Here is a 20,786-nt window from a genome sequence, read left to right as displayed (position 1 = left end):
CTGCTTTACTTGTAGATAACCGTTTCTTTTATGTGTGCACGCAGGTTTCATTATATATTTCGGCTACGGTATGTGGCACAGCGCAGAAGCGGCCAACTCCGTACCAGACAGTAACGCTGATAGCTACAAAAGGACTTATGTGCTGAATAACGAGAAACAAGCGTTTCTAGAGGACTCGGCAGCCTCCAACGCGGTGACTGTGTGGGACCCAGAGGAGGACGTCTGAGTGGTACAATCACATTACTCGTACCAAAAGCTTGCAGAAATCACACTACTCCCACACAGATGTACTTACAGAAGGTAGAGCCAGAGTTGCCTACCAATGCTGCTATTCTCCCAAACAATCCATGGCTCTTACTGTAACGTACCAGGCCTGCTGTGACTCGGATCTGCCGAATGCCGTCTACACAACCAACAACTACTGTAAACGGCAGCAGGAGGAAACCTTTTTTTGTTTTTAGTTTTTGTTTTGAACTAGATAACTGGTGGAAATGTTGAATATTGCTGTGGCTATCAGAGAGAGTGACACCATTCTCCAGCCTGTAAATCGCCAGGAGGCATTCTAGAATTGGTATATATTTCAAAATATCACCTAGGGAATTGAAGGGGGCATTTCATGCTGACGGATTGCGGTCTGTGCAGACTAAGGATCCTACAGACAAACAAACATTTTATCTTGAAGAAAAGTTAACTTCTTCAAATTTTTTTTTTTTTCTAATTAAATGTGCAGTGCGCGTAAAGCGATGATAACTTTACATCAGACCACAGAGACCTTTAGATGTTGTGATAATGATTAACCTTTATTTATAAAACCCTACTTGTTACGCAGTGCTGTACATTAAGGGGGATCTTGATGTCAGTAATATACCGGGACATGAAATAGAAGCTATATATTACCCTGACCGAACGAGCATTAATTTTACGTCTTCACTTATTTATAACAGAATTACTATGTTAACCCACTGTGCTGCACAGCAAAACCAATGCAAGGAGATGTCGTTAGGCTGTGCTCGTTATTTCTGGCACATTGTGTTCTCTTGATGTCGTGACATCTTGGCTGTTTATATTAGTTGAAACATGGTATAACTTCTGTCCAGTAATTCTAGTTGGGGAACAGCCGAGTGTCACCCTGATGGGGTTGGGTATGGCTTACCAGCGTCCGGGATCCCGGCGGTCAGCACCCAGACGTTGGAATGCGAGCCGCAGAATGCGTTGAGGGGGGGGGGCAACGAAGCCACTTACAGGCTCGCTATGCTCGCCACAGGTTCTATTCCCAATCTATGGTTGTCGTGGACACCCACGAGTGGTAATAGTCCCTGCTAGTCAACATGCCGACTGTCAGGATTCGGAGCGGGCGGGATGTAGGGGCCAGTATTGTGACCAGCGGTCTCCTGTCTGCTGGTCACATAACTGCCTCCCCCCTGATGTGGGGTATCTCCTGGAGTTTCTGCGGACGCCTCTGCCTGTCAGTCGGGCAGAGGTGATTGTATATGTGAGCTGCCGTCGCATTGTGTGCACACGCAGTGTGGCTTTTGCTTTTTTTGAGGAAATTCACCTTTAGTTTGCAGTTCAATTCAAAACTCGCATTTACCCAGCAAATTTACTTTTATTTTTTTGTGCGCACAACCTTGAGCAGGGAAGAGGTCAGGAAAGTTTATTTTTTCTGGGGGGGAGGTAAAAGTGTCGGCACATAGTGCAGAATCCTTGGTGCACCGCTCCCAATGAATAATCACACAGTTGTAGGGTTTTAAAAATTCGGCCAATAAAGACATGGTGGTTTTCTGGTGATTTCTCTAAATAGGTCAACAATGGTTAAATGTTGTACGTAGAGGGGTTGTCTTGTTTGGAGAGGGGTTTTAGAACTTTGTTTAAAAAAAAAATGTTTTAAACTTTATTAAAACATTGAAAAATCTCATTAAGCACTTTTTTCTGTACCCCAACACATTTTGGAAGGATCTACATTTGCTGAAAAACACTGTTTTTCCATCATTAATAAAATAAAAAAGATGCAGAAATCCTACATCTGACACCTTATAAGGGGTCCAATGATTTCCCCACTTCTAAATGTGCTGCTGCCAGGCCGCTTCTTGTAGAAGAGTCGCACAACCTGAGTGGTACGAGTAGCCATTTCTGATTAAGTCTCACTTTGTGGGTGCTCACATTGCTGCAATGTATGGGTGTTTTATGATGTGAGTTTGCTTCTAGTTGAATTGAAGCTTGAGCCGTGGATTTAGGAAGCATGGATGTAATGTACAAGAAGATCATTTTGCCTCTACTCCGGATACGTTATAGCAGAGTGTTTCCTACGTGGACTCGCCTCCACGTGAAATGATGTGAGAATGTCTTGTCTACAGTGTTTTATATGCAAACCTGATAAATGATTTCTTTAGAAGATGTGAACACTGCTTAGGCCTGGTCTATATAATGAAGTGGTGTAGTATAGCCATTGCTTCCAGTGGTAATCATATGCTGGAGAACTAGTCTAGATGCTTTCCTGATTGTCTTGTAAATAGTTTTTGTTAGTATGAGTGTATACGTAGATTTTGCAGCTTCTGTTATATCGGAGATCCAGTCTTCTATATTTTAGTTCTGGGGTGGGATACGGGAAACCTTTTATACTTGTCTTCTTTTTATTGTGTTAGGTGACTTCTATTCACCAGCTGTATAGATAAGCGCACAACTCCCTCTCTGTGCTTGTGAGGGTCCATATCTCTTACATAGCTCTCAGTCTTCACAGACAGTGATAGATTACATATAACTGGTGTCTGCTGGTTCCCTACAGACGTGTGTTTATATTGCATATCTAGTTTTATGTACAACAATAAAGTAACATGACTGTCTATGCGTTCCATCAGGGAATATCTGTTAGTGATGTCACACTAGTGGGAGGAGTCGGATTCACCGCTACAAATACTGTACAGCAGAAAGTTTGTAGTCTGTGCTTGTGTGAGATTCCCACGTATGCAGTGCATTGTATTTCCACATCAGTATGCTGAATTCTGCTCTGAGGTCACATGGAGGGAACGATCAGACAGGCTAGGCGGATAAATTGCTCCAAGCTTTCCATCACTAAGCAGCATTTATCGCTCAGCTGCTGGAATTGCTCCTGTGCTAAAGTATAGGGGAAGGTTGTAAATTAATGGCCATTTTCCTCGAACCCTGCTATACAAATACATTACCTGGTCTGCTCATTTAACCTGATATTTCTGCTGAAAAATCCCAGTGTAGAAATTGTCGGTACGCTATAAATGTAGGACTGCTTAAAAAAATATGCAATAAAACAGCAGTGCTCAGCCCCTTCCCACACAAAGTGACGGAACATCATTGGGGCGATAGTCAATTGAATTGTCTCTTTAGCGCGCTGATTGTGCCAATAGAGGTCGGGCTTAGCTGCTTTTCGCAGATCGTGATAAGTGCCGTTTGGATGCCTAAACTGGTCACTTTGCGCATTTTAGCTCTCCACCCTGGGGTGATGTGAGCTGAAATGCAGCCGTCAGCAGCCATCGCACCCAAACAGAGCTACAATTGAATAGCTTGGTGGTTCCCAACCTTGGTGCTCAAGTACCCCCAACAGTTCATGTTTTGCAGGTCACCTAGCAGTTGAACAGGTGTATTCATTACTCACTGACATGTTATAAAAGACCCACAGGTGGAGCAAATTATTTCACTTGCAATCCTTTGAGGAGACCTGGAAAATTTGAACTGTTGGGGGTACTTGAGGACCACGGTTAGGAACCACTGGAATAGCTCCATTTGCGTGCCATCTAGTGGCTGCTGGCGTGATAACATTTGAAGTCCGCCCTATGAATACATGTTTTGAATGGAGTCCTTCTGATTTAATGCATTCATTTTTAAATATTCCGATTTGAAACAACCTGCAGAAGTTTACATTTTGGGTAGATGTGAAAATCCTTTGAGAGAGATAAATGTATGGAGAAGTGAGTCAGTGGAGAAGCTGCCCATGACAACCAGTCAGCTGCTCAGTATAATTGTATAGTATGCAAATTATATGTTACTTCAATGCTGATTGGTTGCCATGGGCAACTTCTCCACTGGCTCACTTCTCAACACTTATCACTGCTTCATACATTTACCCCAAAGTACCAACCAGTCGGCTCCTAACTGCCATGTCATAGGCTGTGTTGGAGAAATGACAGGGGCTGGTTGGCTGGAATTTTCTCTCCTCTTTCTATCTAAGATTTGATACATGTCTCAGCTTAACAGGATTACGTGGCACTTAGAGCCTGAGTTTTTAAAGGGCCAGGTAACCTTGTACTGCCAGTATAGGCCATGATTTTTTATTTATTTAATGTGTGCATGTATGTTATATACAGTATCTATCTGTATGTTACAATATTATTTACAGCTCCATGTGTGTTTGATGTCCGAATCCTTTTTCCAAAGTGTGTACAATGTCTTGCTGCCGGCAGCATGGGATGTTGTTGCCATAGAATGTATTATGTGGAAATTGGCTGGAACAGTTTCTCAGTGGTGCCCACTTACTTACATTACGGGCCGTATTCAATAGCTGCCAGGTCCTTTCTGACGAAAAGGACCCAACAGCTTTCTATTCAATGCCTGGCCCGTTCACGAGCGTGTCAATCCGACTTTCTTAAAAGTAGGATTGACATTGTCAGAAACGGGGCTTAAACCTGTCTGGTTTGGCCCCGCTTCTGACAATACATGCAGATCGGCGGACGTACATTCCGACAAGTCAGGAATTCCCGACTTTTTGGAAAAAACGGTCCCCTAATGAATAGGTCGGAATCCCATTCGACCTAAATCTGTCGGAAGCTGCAGTCTTTCCGACAAGATGGCAGCTTCTGACACTTATTGAATATACCCCTTCATTCTTCAGGGTTTGTGGAAGATCATTTTAGGTTATCCGTTAAAGGATGACTAAAGCTGACCTTTATTATGCTTTGTATTAAACTTACCTTAAGTATGGACATCAGTATCTGTCGTTCTCGAATGTAGGCCTTGGAAGAAAACGGACACCTTTTCTGAGCCAAGAATAAGTGCTAAGAAGGAAATGTTTTACATTCGGCTATCCGCAAAGGACGCACACAGCAACAGGCATCTTGGCGCTTTGCTTTGGGTAATTCAAGGATTTACACTGTAACGTTACATAATGCTTGTCAATCTAATCGTCAGTGCTTGCAGTAAATATTAGCGCTAACTGGCTGCAGTCCTCGTCATATCAAAGTCCCACTGAAATTGTGCCTTTTCCTTTTCAATGTACTTTCTACCTTTTTTATGCATTTTGCTTTAGTGAAGTTTTTTCCCTCCTACAATATATTTTTGTGCAAACTTTGAGAAATTTAGTTTTTACATTGATATGTAAATGTTTTAATCTTCTGTAAATAGATTTCTAGTATTTATCTTATTTAAGTAAACTCTTAGACAATTTGTTGCTTTTTGGTTAAATTTTGTATTTGTATAGAAAAATCCTAGGGAAAGATTGGGGGCAATATTTGAAATGAACTTTTTGTGAAGCTTGCGAAACGCGCTTTATGCATATGTTCAGAATAAAGTTGATCTGATCTTGCAAATCCATTTGTCTTTGTCCTTTCTTTGTTGTATAATTTGCTCTGTAATGTATAATATATTTGTGTTATATTAGTGTTGATGGATAGAATATTTGGAACGTGAAGACAACAGAAAAAGACAAACTGTCATCCTCCTTATTAGGGAGAAGGGAGAGACACAAGCTATATCCGGAATCCCTGTCTGTTGGTGCTCCATGCATTTTGTTGTTGCTCAAAAATAATCCTTCTATCGAGATGTCCGTTAACTTACACTTTGTACTCGGTTCTTTCCAGGCACATCTTATACGCCAAGTATACTCATTATTTCATATGGCCTGTCTTTAATGCCACACATTGTCAGATCTATTCTATACTCCATTATTGAAAGGGTTTGGTTTGTCCATAACAGGGGTAGGAAACATTTTGTACTCCTCAGCTGCAGAACAGCTAAAGCGGCAAGTTTAAAGTTATAATGCCTGTATGGTTTAAATGCATTAAGTGGCATTATAACCATGCTGGAATACTGGTCCTGGTGTTCATAGCCACTGTATACACAGTGCTTGTAGACCACACAAATGTATCTCTTCAGCCCTGCACTTATAATTTCTCTGACGTCCTAGTGGATGCTGGGGACTCCGTAAGGACCATGGGGAATAGACGGGCTCCGCAGGAGACTGGGCACTCTATAAGAAAGATTTGGTACTATCTGGTGTGCACTGGCTCCTCCCTCTATGCCCCTCCTCCAGACCTCAGTTAGATTTCTGTGCCCGGCCGAGCTGGATGCACACTAGGGGCTCTCCTGAGCTCCTAGAAAGAAAGTATATGTTAGGTTTTTTATTTTACAGTGAGACCTGCTGGCAACAGGCTCACTGCAACGAGGGACTAAGGGGAGAAGAAGCGAACCTACCTGCTTGCAGCTAGCTTGGGCTTCTTAGGCTACTGGACACCATTAGCTCCAGAGGGATCGACCGCAGGACCCGTCCTTGGTGTTCGTTCCCGGAGCCGCGCCGCCGTCCCCCTTACAGAGCCAGAAGCAAGAAGATGGTCCGGAAAATCGGCGGCAGAAGACTTCAGTCTTCACCAAGGTAGCGCACAGCACTGCAGCTGTGCGCCATTGCTCCTCATACACACTTCACACTCCGGTCACTGAGGGTGCAGGGTGCTGGGGGGCGCCCTGAGCAGCAATAAAAACACCTTGGCTGGCAAAATAACCACAATATATAGCCCCAGAGGCTATATATGTGGTAATTACCCCTGCCAGAATACAGAAAAAAGCGTGAGAAAAGTCAGCCGAAAAAAAGATGGCAGACACAGATGTCGACACGGATACTGATACCAGTGTCGACGACGATGAGTCAAATTTAATGTCCACTAGGGCCATTCGTTGCATGATTGAGGCAATAAAAGAGGTATTACACATTTCTGATATAAACCCAGGTACCTCAAAAAAGGGTATTATGTTTGGGGAGAAAAAACTACCAATAGTTTTTCCCCCATCTGAAGAATTAAATGAAGTGTGTGAAGAAGCGTGGGCTTTCCCCGTTAAAAAATTGGTGATTTCAAAAAAATTACTAATGGCGTTCCCTTTCTCGCCAGAGGATAGGTCACGTTGGGAAACTCCTCCTAGGGTGGATAAAGCGCTCACACGTTTGTCTAAAAAGGTGGCACTACCGTCTCCGGATACGGCCGCCCTAAAGGAACCTGCTGATAGAAAGCAGGAGGCTATCCTAAAGTATATATATATACACACACTGGTGTTATACTGAGACCAGCTATTGCTTCAGCGTGGATGTGCAGTGCTGCTGCTGCTTGGTCAGATTCCCTGTCGGAAAATATTGACACCCTAGACAGGGACACTATATTGCTAACCGTAGAGCATATAAAAGACTCAGTCTTGTACATGAGAGATGCACAGAGGGAGATCTGCTGGCTGGTATCTAGAATAAGTGCATTGTCCATTTCTGCTAGGAGAGGCTTATGGACTCGGCAGTGGACAGGGGATGCAGATTCTAAAAGGCACATGGAAGTTTTGCCTTATAAGGGTGAGGAGTTATTCGGGGATGGTCTCTCAGACCTTGTTTCCACAGCAACAGCTGGGAAGTCAGCATTTTTGCCCCATGTCCCCTCACAGCCTAAGAAAGCGCCGTATTATCAGGTACAGTCCTTTCGACCCCAGAAAAACAGGCGGGGAAAAGGTGGGTCCTTTCTGTCTAGAGGCAGAGGAAGGGGAAAAAAGCTGCAACACACAGCAGGTTCCCAGGAACAAAAGTCCTCCCCCGCTTCTTCCAAATCCGCCGCATGACGGTGGGGCTCCACAGGCGGAGCCAGGTACGGTGGGGGGCCGCCTCAAAAATTTCAGCGATCAGTGGGTTCGCTCACGGGTGGATCCCTGGATCCTTCAAGTAGTATCTCAGGGGTACAAGCTGGAATTCGAGGCGCCTCCCCCCCCGCCGTTTCCTCAAATCGGCCTTACCGACAACTCCCTCGGGCAGGGAGGCTGTACTAGAGGCAATTCACAAGCTGTATTCCCAGCATGTGATAGTCAAGGTACCCCTACTTCAACAAGGATGGGGTTACTATTCCACACTGTTTGTGGTACCGAAACCGGACGGTTCGGTGAGACCCATTTTAAATTTGAAATCCTTGAACACATACATAAAAAGATTCAAGTTCAAGATGAAATCGCTCAGGGCGGTTATTGCAAGCCTGGACGAGGGGGATTACATGGTATCCCTGGACATCAAGGATGCTTACCTGCATGTCCCAATTTACCTTCCTCACCAGGAGTACCTCAGATTTGTGGTACAGGATTGCCATTACCAATTCCAGACACTACCGTTTGGACTGTCCACGGCACCGAGGGTGTTTACCAAGGTAATGGCAGAAATGATGATACTCCTTCGAAAAAAGGGAGTTTTAATTATCCCGTACTTGGACGATCTCCTAATAAAGGCGAGGTCCAGGGAGCAGTTACTGGTCGGAGTAGCACTATCTCGGGAAGTGCTACAACAGCATGGCTGGATTCTAAACATTCCAAAGTCACAACTGGTTCCTTCCACACGCTTACTGTTCCTGGGGATGATTCTGGACACAGAACAGAAAAAAGTGTTTCTCCCGCAGGAGAAAGCCAAAAAGCTGTCATCTCTAGTCAGAGACCTCCTAAAACCAAAACGGGTATCTGTGCATCACTGCACACGAGTCCTGGGAAAAATGGTGGCTTCATACGAAGCAATTCCATTCGGCAGGTTCCATGCAAGGACCTTCCAGTGGGACCTCTTGGACAAGTGGTCGGGATCGCATCTTCAGATGCATCAACTGATAACCCTGTCTCCAAGGACCAGGGTGTCTCTACTGTGGTGGCTGCAGAGTGCTCATCTTCTAGAGGGCCGCAGATTCGGCATACAGGACTGGGTCCTGGTGACCACGGATGCCAGCCTTCGAGGCTGGGGCGCAGTCGCACAGGGAAGAAATTTCCAGGGACTTTGGTCAAGTCAGGAGTCGTCCCTACACATAAATATTCTGGAACTGAGGGCCATTTACAATGCCCTAAGTCAGGCAAGGCCCCTGCTTCAAAACCAGCCGGTTCTGATCCAATCAGACAACATCACGGCAGTCGCCCATGTAAACCGACAGGGCGGCACAAGAAGCAGGATGGCGATGGCAGAAGCCACAAGGATTCTCCGATGGGCGGAAAATCACGTACTAGCACTGTCAGCAGTGTTCATTCCGGGAGTGGACAACTGGGAAGCAGACTTCCTCAGCAGACACGACCTACACCCGGGAGAGTGGGGACTTCATCCAGAAGTCTTCCTGCTGTTGGTAAACCGTTGGGAAAGGCCACAGGTGGACATGATGGCGTCCCGCCTCAACAAAAAGCTAAAGAGATATTGCGCCAGGTCAAGGGACCCTCAGGCGATAGCTGTGGACGCTCTAGTGACACCGTGGGTGTACCAGTCGGTTTATGTGTTCCCTCCTCTGCCTCTCATACCAAAGGTACTGAGAATAATAAGAAGGCGAGGAGTAAGAACGATACTCGTGGTTCCGGATTGGCCAAGAAGAGCTTGGTACCCAGAGCTTCAAGAAATGTTATCAGAGGACCCATGGCCTCTACCGCTCAGACAGGATCTGCTACAGCAGGGGCCCTGTCTGTTCCAAGACTTACCGCGGCTGCGTTTGACGGCATGGCGGTTGAATTCCGGATCCTAAAGGAAAAGGGCATTCCGGAGGAAGTCATTCCTACGCTGATAAAAGCCAGGAAAGAAGTAACCACAAACCATTATCACCGCATTTGGCGAAAATATGTTGCGTGGTGTGAGGCCAGGAAGGCCCCTACAGAGGAATTTCAGCTGGGTCGTTTTCTGCACTTCCTACAGTCGGGAGTGACTATGGGCCTAAAATTGGGTTCCATTAAGGTCCAGATTTCGGCTCTGTCGATTTTCTTCCAGAAAGAATTGGCTTCACTGCCTGAAGTTCAGACTTTTGTAAAGGGAGTGCTTCATATTCAGCCCCCTTTTGTGCCTCCTGTGGCACCTTGAGTTTCCTAAAATCACATTGGTTTGAACCACTTAAAACTGTGGATCTGAAATATCTCACGTGGAAAGTGGTCATGTTATTGGCCTTGGCTTCGGCCAGGCGTGTGTCAGAATTGGCGGCTTTGTCATGTACAAGCCCTTATCTGATTTTCCATATGGATAGGGCAGAATTGAGGACTCGTCCCCAGTTTCTCCCTAAGGTGGTATCAGCTTTTCACTTGAACCAACCTATTGTGGTGCCTGCGGCTACTAGGGACTTGGAGGATTCCAAGTTACTGGACGTAGTCAGGGCCTTGAAAATTTATGTTTCCAGGACGGCTGGAGTCAGGAAAACTGACTCGCTTTTTATCCTGTATGCACCCAACAAAATAGGTGCTCCTGCTTCTAAGCAGACTATTGCTCGCTGGATTTGTAGCACAATTCAGCTGGCGCATTCTGCGGCTGGATTGCCGCATCCTAAATCAGTGAAAGCCCATTCCACGAGGAAGGTGGGCTCATCTTGGGCGGCTGCCCGAGGGGTCTCGGCTTTACAACTTTGCCGAGCTGCAACTTGGTCAGGGGCAAACACGTTTGCTAACTTCTACAAGTTTGATACCCTGGCTGAGGAGGACCTTGAGTTCTCTCATTCGGTGCTGCAGAGTCATCCGCACTCTCCCGCCCGTTTGGGAGCTTTGGTATAATCCCCATGGTCCTTACGGAGTCCCCAGCATCCACTAGGACGTCAGAGAAAATAAGAATTTACTCACCGGTAATTCTATTTCTCGTAGTCCGTAGTGGATGCTGGGCGCCCCTCCCAAGTGCGGATTGTCTGCAATACTTGTATATAGTTATTGCCTAACTAAAGGGTTATTGTTGAGCCATCTGTTGAGAGGCTCCGTTATATTTCATACTGTTAACTGGATATAGTATCACGAGTTATACGGTGTGATTGGTGTGGCTGGTATGAGTCTTACCCGGGATTCAAAATCCTTCCTTATTGTGTCAGCTCTTCCGGGCACAGTATCCTAACTGAGGTCTGGAGGAGGGGCATAGAGGGAGGAGCCAGTGCACACCAGATAGTACCAAATCTTTCTTATAGAGTGCCCAGTCTCCTGCGGAGCCTGTCTATTCCCCATGGTCCTTACGGAGTCCCCAGCATCCACTACGGACTACGAGAAATAGAATTACCGGTGAGTAAATTCTTATTATTGAGCCTTCTGTTCAGGGCTGAAACTACCAGCTGGCCAAGATGGCAATCGCCAGGGACACTGGTGGAGGAAGGTGGTGTGGTGAGGGGGAGCAGCCAGCTCAGCCACCCACAAATTTTTCTCCCTGGGGGGCTCCCTGATGCTAAGGAAAGATCTCTGCCTTGACTTTTGGCCTGTGCTCCTGGTTTGTGTTCCATGAAGTGCAGAGTGTACAAAGTTATGACACAGCTGAGCAAGTCCTTCACTTTTATTTTTCCTGCTTTCCTTCTTATATGTTCAGCTTCTGTTTCCATTCTTGTTTGTTTCATGTGGAGACCAAAGAGAACATGACTGCACGCCCAGTACGGAGACGTCGTTGTCAGCCAGCCATACTGCTGCCTTGCCTTCTGACCAATCCTAATAAATGCTGCATGGTGGCCAGTGGGACTTATATCGTGGTGCTTTAGATAACCAAGTAGTTTGGCTGAAACCAGTAAACCGGTAATGTCTCTAAGTACTGTGGGTGTAATTCAGCATGGATCACGGTTTAGAGAATTCACAAATTGAGCGATTATGGAATGGCTGCCCATGTGTAGTGTTCTCATTGTGCATGTGCGAGGAGTAATAGCAACAGAAAATATGTACAGATTGTAATCGCAATGTAGCCGCTGTTTTACTGACAGGAAGCCGGCGTTTCTGGGTGGAAACCTGCCGTCTTTTGGGTGTGTCAGAAAAAATGCAGGCGTTCCCAGGTGTTTTTGGGGAGGGTCTCTGATATCAGTGCAGACAACTTCCAGGATGTCTCAGTCGCAAATTATTGGCAGCCTCAGACCAACGCACACTGCTCAGCCGGGAAGTTTCTTCAATGTTCCGTGAATTGCGAGTGGATTGCAATCTGCGATGCATTTGAAATTTTGCCCGGGCGTTTTTCTACTCGCAGACAACTGCAATTTCTCAGAATAGTGATCCATGCTGAATTAGGCCCTGTATTAGTAATTTCTTGCCTAGCTGTAGGCAGCTGAATCAGATGACTCAAGTCCAGCTGTGCTGTAATCCATCAGCAGTACGGATGGTGTAATGATTAGCATTACTGCCTCACAGCACTGAGGTCATGGGTTTGATTCCCATCATGGCCCTAACTGTGTGGAGTTTGTATATTTTCCCCGTACTTGTGAGGGTTTCCTCTGGGTACTCTGGTTTCCTCCCACAATCCAAAAATATACAAGTAGGTTAATTGGATCCCAACAAAAATTAACCCTAGTGTGAATGTGTGTGTGTAAATGTGGTAGGGAATATAGATTGTACACTCCACTGGGGCAGGGACTGATGTGAATGGCCGAATATTCTCTGTAAAGTGTTGCATAATATGTGTGCGCTGTATAAATAACTGGTAATAAACCACTGTTGTGTTTCTTACAACGTGTTTGTACACAGAAAGCATGCAGCATGTATCGTATGTAACACCGCATGGGGAATTCCACTATGATGAGACAAAGCAAAATAATATATTACAAGGAAGTTTTTATTGCTGACCATGGAAATCACCAAACTTTCAGTTGTTCAAATAAAAGATGCAAATGATGAAACAGTCACGTTACATATGTAATGGGGAAACCACAGAACACATGTCTCTATATGTGGGTGCACAGGATACAGACACACCTTACAGCCACAGTTACCGCTACCTTGCCTGCAAGCTGCAATGCTAAACCAAAGCGCAATCAATGCTGAAAACAACCATTTTATTCATCATACATCATGTGGGTTTTACTATTAGGGAAGAAAATGGAATTTCAGGTCAAGATTGCTGTAACCTGTACAACGGATTGCTTACATTTTAGTAGAAAAGTGACAGTTATTGGTTAAACCAACACAAAGATTAATGAGAACTTCAGAGTGACACAGCGAAGCAAATCTAGGGGAAGCTATCTAAGACAGTGTCAGTAATTTTCACTGCATTACTTATTATTCCAAGGATATTTATCACAATGTTTAAGATTTTCATTTACATGGGGATATCCAATTAGACCCGGTAGTTTACCGGGGCTAATTGTCCTGCTGGGGGCTATCTAATTAGCCCTGATAAGCCAGCACGAGTGGCGGCTTATCGGGGGGTTACCTGATGCTGCACCGGGTGCTGGCTCCTGACAGCGCCCGGTGCAGTGTTGCAGAGCCGGCTCCCTCCGGTCACATGACCGCTCCCCATGTGACCAGGGGCGTGGGACGATGGGGGTTAAGCGCTACGTGCCGGCTCCTGGGCCGCGGCGCCCTCCCTGTTGTCCCAGCCTGCTGCTGGCTGCTGCAGTTATCTTGGATTTTGAAGGGTCTGAAAAATGACCCGATGTTAATTCACCGGTAATTGGATATCCCACTTAATGTTGGGTAAAAAACAAAACAACTTTTATAATTGTGCTCATCTTGTGTGTTGTAGTACATACACATGACCTGCAGATGTCACTGTTGCTATTTGCAAGTACTGTGTACTGCGCAAGTCCATTTAATACAAAGGGGTCATTGATGCAAACATAACACAACAGTTTCCACATGTTTTAAGTAACGGGCCCATTCATCGTTGGCCACCGCTTATTCATCAAGCCCTGGAAAACGATTTTGAAGCTATATTGCAAGATGACGTCCGTTTCCAGAGTCCCGCTTGTTTCAGAGTATGAAGAGGGATCCATACCAATCCCTCAGCTTCCTTTTTGTATCCACCACTGCAACAAGGGGCTATTGCTGTTGGTAATGAATAGGCATCTACAGAACCAGCACATGATGAGCTGGTAGAGGCGTAACTGATCATTTGCAGCAAAACAAGTTACAAAATGAAATATGTAGCATTACCTGGGATATCACCGTGTATCTTGACATTTTAAGGAATATTAGATATTTCACTCACCCTACATTACTGAAGTCCTAGTCTACTAAATCCTGGCACAGTATCCAGTGCCAGATTAAGGGGTCTATTCATGAAGCAGTGAAAAAAGCGGAGAAGTTGCCCATGGCAACCGATCAGTGGCTCCGTACAATTGTATAGTATGCAAATGATAAATGTTACTACAATGCTGATTGGTTGCCATAGGCAATTTCTCCACTGGCTCACTTCTCCACACTTTTCACTGCTTCATGAATAGACCACTAAGTTTTTTTTTGGGAGGGGGAGCCCAGGGAAACTAATTTGTTCGGCGCACCACTAATTAAACTACCACTATGATTTGTTGGTGATGTTATTAAAAAGTATAATGAGTAAAATACATCCAGCACCACAAAAGTGTGAAACACACTGTAGTGCCCCCAAGCAGGGCCAGTTCTAGACCTTGTGGCGCCCAGGGCGAAAGGTTCCTGTGGCGCCCCCCACGTTAAAATAGAGTTGGTGCACGGTCAAAAATAGGGGTGTGGCCACAATTATACCCCTGTACTTGTGCCCCCAGTAGCTGTTCCCCCTGTAGTTGTGCCCCTAGTAGCAGTGCCCCCTGTAGTTGTGCCCCCTGTAGTAGCACCACTTGCAAACAAGAAAAACAAACAAAAAAACAATACCTACCAGCCCCGCTCCTGCTTCCGGACCGCTGCTGCTGTCTCTGGCCGCTGCCGGCTCCCCTCTATGGGAGTGACGTCATGATGTCTCTTTCATAGCAACGCCGCACTGACACTAGGGGTCAATTATGACCTCTAGCATCAGTCAGCGACATCGGCTGCAGCGGGCTCCCACACAGCCCACGGCGCCTGCTGCAGCCGGGGAGAGGGGGTCAGGAGTAGCAACTCTTGCCACGGCAGTGCCCTCGGGGCAGCGGCACCCCAGGCAAAAAACCCTACTTCCCCGTGGCAAGAGCCGCTACTGCCCCCAAGTCTCATTATGCCGCACAGAACCCCCAGTGCACATATGTCACAGTGCCCTCAGGCTGGTGCTGTGTGTGGGAGCTCCTGTACGACCGCCCCATTTGCCCTGTTGTTGTTCAGCACTAACTGTGACACTAACCCAAAAAACATGATTTCATCTTGAGTCGTTATACCACAATTCACAATCATTATAGATGAACTGTGTTTATGTGATCCTGCCGTCATGTTAGTCTGTGTAAATGGAATTTTTCATTTCAGATCTTGGGGTCAATCCAATTGGGTGCGATGATCTAGCGGCTGTGAGTCATTGCGGCAGTGGCTGCACTTTACGACAGCCGAATTCACACAAAAGTGCTCGACGAGCAATTTTGAGCAAATTCAGGCAGAAACCAGGCTGCGGGATAGGGTGTTTAAATGCCTTCGTAGCTAATAGGATTGACCCCCTAAACTGACGCCTGTTACATATAGTTACATATACACAGAAGAGGAAGCTATTGTTGTGGAGCCAATATCCATTTAAAGACCCTATTTCTGATTTGCATGATGGGAAAAAAGTATATATGATCGCCTGCAGTCAGAGCTCCACCCGCAATTCCATCTACATGCCTACTCACCCTTAAGTATGTGCGAATTTCCAGTTGCAAACCAGTTACACCCACTCTGCCACTAATAGAAATGGATAAGATCATACTTGCCAACCCTTGTGCTGCCCCCTCCGGGAGTGGAAAGCCAGGTGGGAACTGCGGGGGTGCGACAGAAGCAGGCGGTGTTGGGGCATTGTATAACGGGGCCATGATGACTTGTTTCAACGTAATGTGCACCTTTGGCTGCCAGTACTACCCACTTCACTTAGGAAGTTATTGACCACGTAAGACAGCTCTGGGAGACTTGCCCACTCTTCCAGGCGCCACCTTATTTTAGGAATCTTCCCGCCAGTTATGGGAGAGTAGGCAAAGATGCGTATGACTGTCAGTCGCTGTTCCTCAGAGTTGCATATGCTGGACTAGGATGCATACACAATGCTGTGCAAGATCAGTCCACGTAACGGACTTGTGTGCAAGTCTGAAGCGTGCCCGCAGTGTTCATCTACAAATGCATGGACATACTGCATTCTCATCAACACAGTCTACAAAATGACTGCCTGTCTCCAATGTATGAAGATGACATGACCAATGTTTGTAATTGACAAGTCTTACAATAAAACGTTTCAGAATTGTCACTGAAATTTTTCTATTATACTGAGCTGAAGGGACCTGGCCTGGGGAGCAGAGGTTACAACGTACCTGGGCCTACAGCAGTGGTGGATTGTATAATAGTACTTCTCGGCTTAGTGACATATAATCCACCCTGGCAAGCTGGTGCACAAGTAGCCACCGCATTAGGGTCATACTGTAGCTCCCTCTCAGAAATTCTGGGGGGGGGCAGATATATGAGCGGAACATTTTAATTGAGACTGGTTTCTTTTTTTAGACAGAAGAATAAAGTTTATTCACACTGTGTTACATAACAAAGACTTTGCATCTCATCGTGTAGCAGGTATGCCATAAATATGACAGCCTATGGGGGGCAGGATTTAGGAAGGCAGCAGAGGAATGACATGCGGCCCATAAATAGAAGCTGAATACCACCATGTGACTATGATCACAGAGGTGGGCCTTCAGTTCATCCGTCATGCCATGTACAAAGCTCTGTAATCACACGAGAGAAATCCTGCCTTTATATGGAATGAAGCAGCAAGAACAAGGCATGAACACCAATCTACTAAATGAGTGCTTTTCTCACAGTAAGGGCAATGAATATAGACTGATGTTATACAGACAAGTGCCTCTCAGACCGCTGTCCTCACCCCCACTGCAACACAACGGAGCTAGGGCAGGAAATGCAGCTAAAGCCGTTGCATCTTCCTCACTCTGTGGGGTGCTGAAGCATACAGTCTACATTTGTATGGATCATCTGTAGGTGGAAGTAATGCAGAAACAGATAACAGGGCACAATAATGAATAATAAAATATTGTAAAAATACAAGTTTTCATTTAAATCTTATAACATGGGGTGTTCCTGAGAGAAGCGTATTGTTTTATAAGTCCAAGCACACATTGTATAATGTCAGCGATAAGCCAATCAATAGTTGTTACAGTATGTCAAGGAATACAGATATACACTTTGCTATGTGAAAAAGCTTTCATATACTGAAGTGTTCATGTCATTATTTGCCAATTTACTGAGCAAGTGTCTGTAGTGTCATGGAAGCGTGCAGCTGTGCCAGGATGTGGGGACTTGGCTGCAGTGTTATGGAAGCGTGCAGCTGTGCCAGGATGTGGGGACTTGGCTGTAGTGTTATGGAAGCGTGCAGCTGTGCCAGGATGGCGGGGACTTGGCTGCAGTGTCATGGAAGCGTGCAGCTGTGCCAGGATGTCGGGGACTTGGCTGCAGTGTCATGGAAGCGTGCAGCTGTGCCAGGATGGCGGGGACTTGGCTGCAGTGTCATGGAAGCGTGCAGCTGTGCCAGGATGGCGGGGACTTGGCTGTAGTGTCATGGAAGCGTGCAGCTGTGCCAGGATGGCGGGGACTTGGCTGCAGTGTCATGGAAGCGTGCAGCTGTGCCAGGATGTGGGGACTTGGCTGCAGTGTTATGGAAGCGTGCAGCTGTGCCAGGATGTGGGGACTTGGCTGCAGTGTTATGGAAGCGTGCAGCTGTGCCAGGATGGCGGGGAACTTGGCTGCAGTGTCATGGAAGCGTGCAGCTGTGCCAGGATGTGGGGACTTGGCTGCAGTGTTATGGAAGCGTGCAACTGTGCCAGGATGGCGGGGACTTGGCTGCAGTGTAATGGAAGCGTGCAGCTGTGCCAGGATGGCGGGGAACTTGGCTGGTGTCATGGAAGCGTGCAGCTGTGCCAGGATGGTGGAGAGCATGGCTGTAGTATCATGGAGGCGTGCAGCTGTGCCGGGATGGCTGGACGCTTGGCTTCAATGTCATGGAAGCACGCAGCTGTACTGGGATGGCGGGGAACTTGGCTGCAGTGTCATGGAAGCGTGCAGCTGTGCCAGGACGGTGGAGAGCTTGGCTGTAGTGTCATGAAGGCGTGCAGCTGTGCTGGGATGGCTGGAAGTTTGGCTTCAGTGTCATGGAAGCGTGCAGCTGTGCTGGGATGGCAGGGAGCTTGGCTGCAGTGTCATGGAAGTGTGCAGCTCTGCCGGGATGGCGGGGAACTTAGCTGCAATGTCATGGAAGCGTGCAGCTCTTTCGGGATGGTTGGAAGCTTGGCTGCAGTGTCATGGAAGTGTGCAGCTGTGCCGGGATGGTGGGGAGGCAGTGTCATGGAAGCGTGCAGATGTGCCGGGATGGAGGGAAACTTGGCTGTAGGGTCATGGAAGCGTGCAGCTGTGCCGGGATGGTGGGGAGCTTGGCTGTAGGGTCATGGAAGCGTGCATCTATGCCGAGATGGTGGGGAGCTTGGCTGTAGGGTCATGGAAGCGTGCAGATGTGCCGGGATGGAGGGGAACTTGGCTGTAGGGTCATGGAAGCATGCAGATGTGCCGGGATGGGGGGAGCTTGGCCAATAGGAAAAATAAATTCTCTTCTCTAAATGACTTTCAAGAGTTCTTTGTCTTATATACAGTTTCAAAAACAGGAGGAGCTTTGAATCAGGATGTTATTGGATATACCAGTAGATTTCATCATTATAGATTAGAGATCTTATAAGGTATTGGAGTACCTATAAGGAAATCATTTTATTTTTGTTGAATTATGAATTAAAATGATTATCAGCAAGTTGCACTTGTTCTTTTTCTGCCATTACAAAAACACATCTGAAACACTCAATGTTTGCTTTGCACTATTATTCTGCTGGGTCTGGCTTCACCATCATATCCCAAAGGCGGCTGTATTCTTAGAACTTCAGTATATGATTCCTGCAGCATATTTCACAGTGGAGAAGGTGAATACCAAGTGTCAGCAAGTCTATGAAGACATGGCTAATTAAATAACGTACAAGTACAAAAGTACACATAACTCGCAATAAGGTTCATTACATTCCAAAATAAATATTTCTACCGAGCTTCTATTTATTTTCATGTGGCATTGCTGACCTATAAAACCAAACAGGTTCCCAATATAAACTATAAATTAGGTGCTTGTCTGCAGGCAGAATCCTATATTCACATGTGCGTTACAAAATGTACAGGAAAAAAAACGATCTATCATGTAAACAGTGTATTTTCTTAAACAAAGAAGGGTAACATGGAAGATTAATTAGGATCTAGGTCTAACACACCAATGTTTTCATAAATACAGTGTAATAGGTTCCAAGCCGATGGGAACATGACATCTCTGTTGAATGATCCAGGCGGTGTTGGAAGAGGAGTCACTGAAGGTTTGCAGGTATTGTAAAATCCAACGTATGTACATCAGAAATCTGGCTTGTCTCATTCTGGTTCATGTTTAAACAAAAGCACAGCGCCCCCGATGGTCATGTAATGAAAGCCTAAATTTCACCAATGTTAAGTCCAAAAGAAGACAAACATCCACGCTGAGCCTTGTTACAAACCACACACAGGAAACAAAAGGCCTGACATGCGAGCGAAGCATTGGATTATTGCGTAGACGGCAATGTTCTTTAATAACGGGATAGAGCTGGTGTTTGTGTGGTACCATTTGGAAGGCGCTTTTTTTTTTAAAGTCTGTATAGATCAGTGTTACCTTGTTATAATAAGCAGTACAAATAGGATGGACAGAACATGTCCCATTTAGGTAGAAGACATAGGCACGGGTTAGAAAACAGCTGATCAAACACATCAGCAATTATCCAAAAAGCAAAACATAAAAAAAGAGGAAAAACATAAAATTTCCATTTCATATGTACATATTAGCATCTTTATGTACAAATTAACCTGTAAAGTGTGTGCAATCATGTGTACAATACACATGCTGTATATATAACCCCAGCATATTGGACTGTATGTAACCTGAAGTATTGATGCGGCTTCTGTATTTGAGTAATTCTATCAGTGGAATGTTTTTGTTTCCTTGGCTTGAAGTTCATATGAAAGACAGGAGGTGCTTATGTTATATCTAGTGTACCGAAACGTACGTCGGCTTTCACATGTGGCCACACGTCTCTGAGGACTGCTTACAGCAAGTGCATTTGAAAAATAATCCGCGTGGGAAAAGAAACTGTCTAATGACTGCTGATGTGTCATCTCTGAGCCGTACCGACTTTAGAGGGCGATAGGGGACTTGAAGATGATGAGCGGTTAATGGGAGATGACGGATGCTTTATCGGACTCATGGACTCTGCAGTCTGGAGTTTCCAAACCAGTTCTTCATTGGTTCGACTTAATCTTTTTTTCTCCTTGCTCTCTTTTTCCACGCTCTCGTGTAGAGTGGCGTTTTCAACAGATAATTGCCTAAAGAAAACAGCACAAACGAGTTACGATCTACGGCGGTGTTTCCGATATTAAAATTGGGACATAAAATATTTCCCAAGACACGAGTTTAATCACAGCAATTTAATCGAAACAGCAAACACATTATAAGCAAAATGTTGTTTGGACTGAGGTATAAGATAAAGATCACGGCTGAGAAGATTGGAAGTGATACAGTGGACAATAGGTGGCAGCAGAGGAGCTTTACATAAGCACGTTGCACTGTTGGTTGGATGTGTGTCTGGAGAGTTTGGGAGGGGAGTAGTGCTCATTGCAGTTTATACATTAATGGAGAATTGCTA

The 20,786-nt window shown here is 45.7% G+C and overlaps 2 protein-coding genes across 7 annotated transcripts in view; one reads left to right on the top strand and one right to left on the bottom strand.

The window, feature by feature from the left end:
* Positions 1-5,552, top strand: part of SLC7A1 (solute carrier family 7 member 1) — a 91,992-nt gene extending 86,440 nt beyond the window's left edge. Inside the window, exon 12 of the mRNA XM_063951744.1 lies at positions 45-5,552. Coding sequence (XP_063807814.1) covers positions 45-226 — 182 coding nt within the window. The 3' untranslated portion in view covers positions 227-5,552. The remainder of the gene's footprint in view (positions 1-44) is intronic.
* Positions 5,553-12,730: 7,178 nt separating this feature from the next.
* Positions 12,731-20,786, bottom strand: part of MTUS2 (microtubule associated scaffold protein 2) — a 1,049,445-nt gene continuing 1,041,389 nt past the window's right edge. For all 6 annotated transcript variants that reach the window (XM_063951742.1, XM_063951738.1, XM_063951743.1 and 3 more), the window contains one exon: positions 12,731-20,466. In XM_063951742.1, coding sequence (XP_063807812.1) covers positions 20,256-20,466 — 211 coding nt within the window. In that variant the 3' untranslated portion in view covers positions 12,731-20,255. The remainder of the gene's footprint in view (positions 20,467-20,786) is intronic.

This window comes from Pseudophryne corroboree, chromosome 2, assembly GCF_028390025.1.
Source record: "Pseudophryne corroboree isolate aPseCor3 chromosome 2, aPseCor3.hap2, whole genome shotgun sequence".
Classification (NCBI taxonomy): Eukaryota; Metazoa; Chordata; class Amphibia; order Anura; family Myobatrachidae; genus Pseudophryne; species Pseudophryne corroboree.
This window is presented reverse-complemented; position numbering and strand designations above follow the sequence as displayed.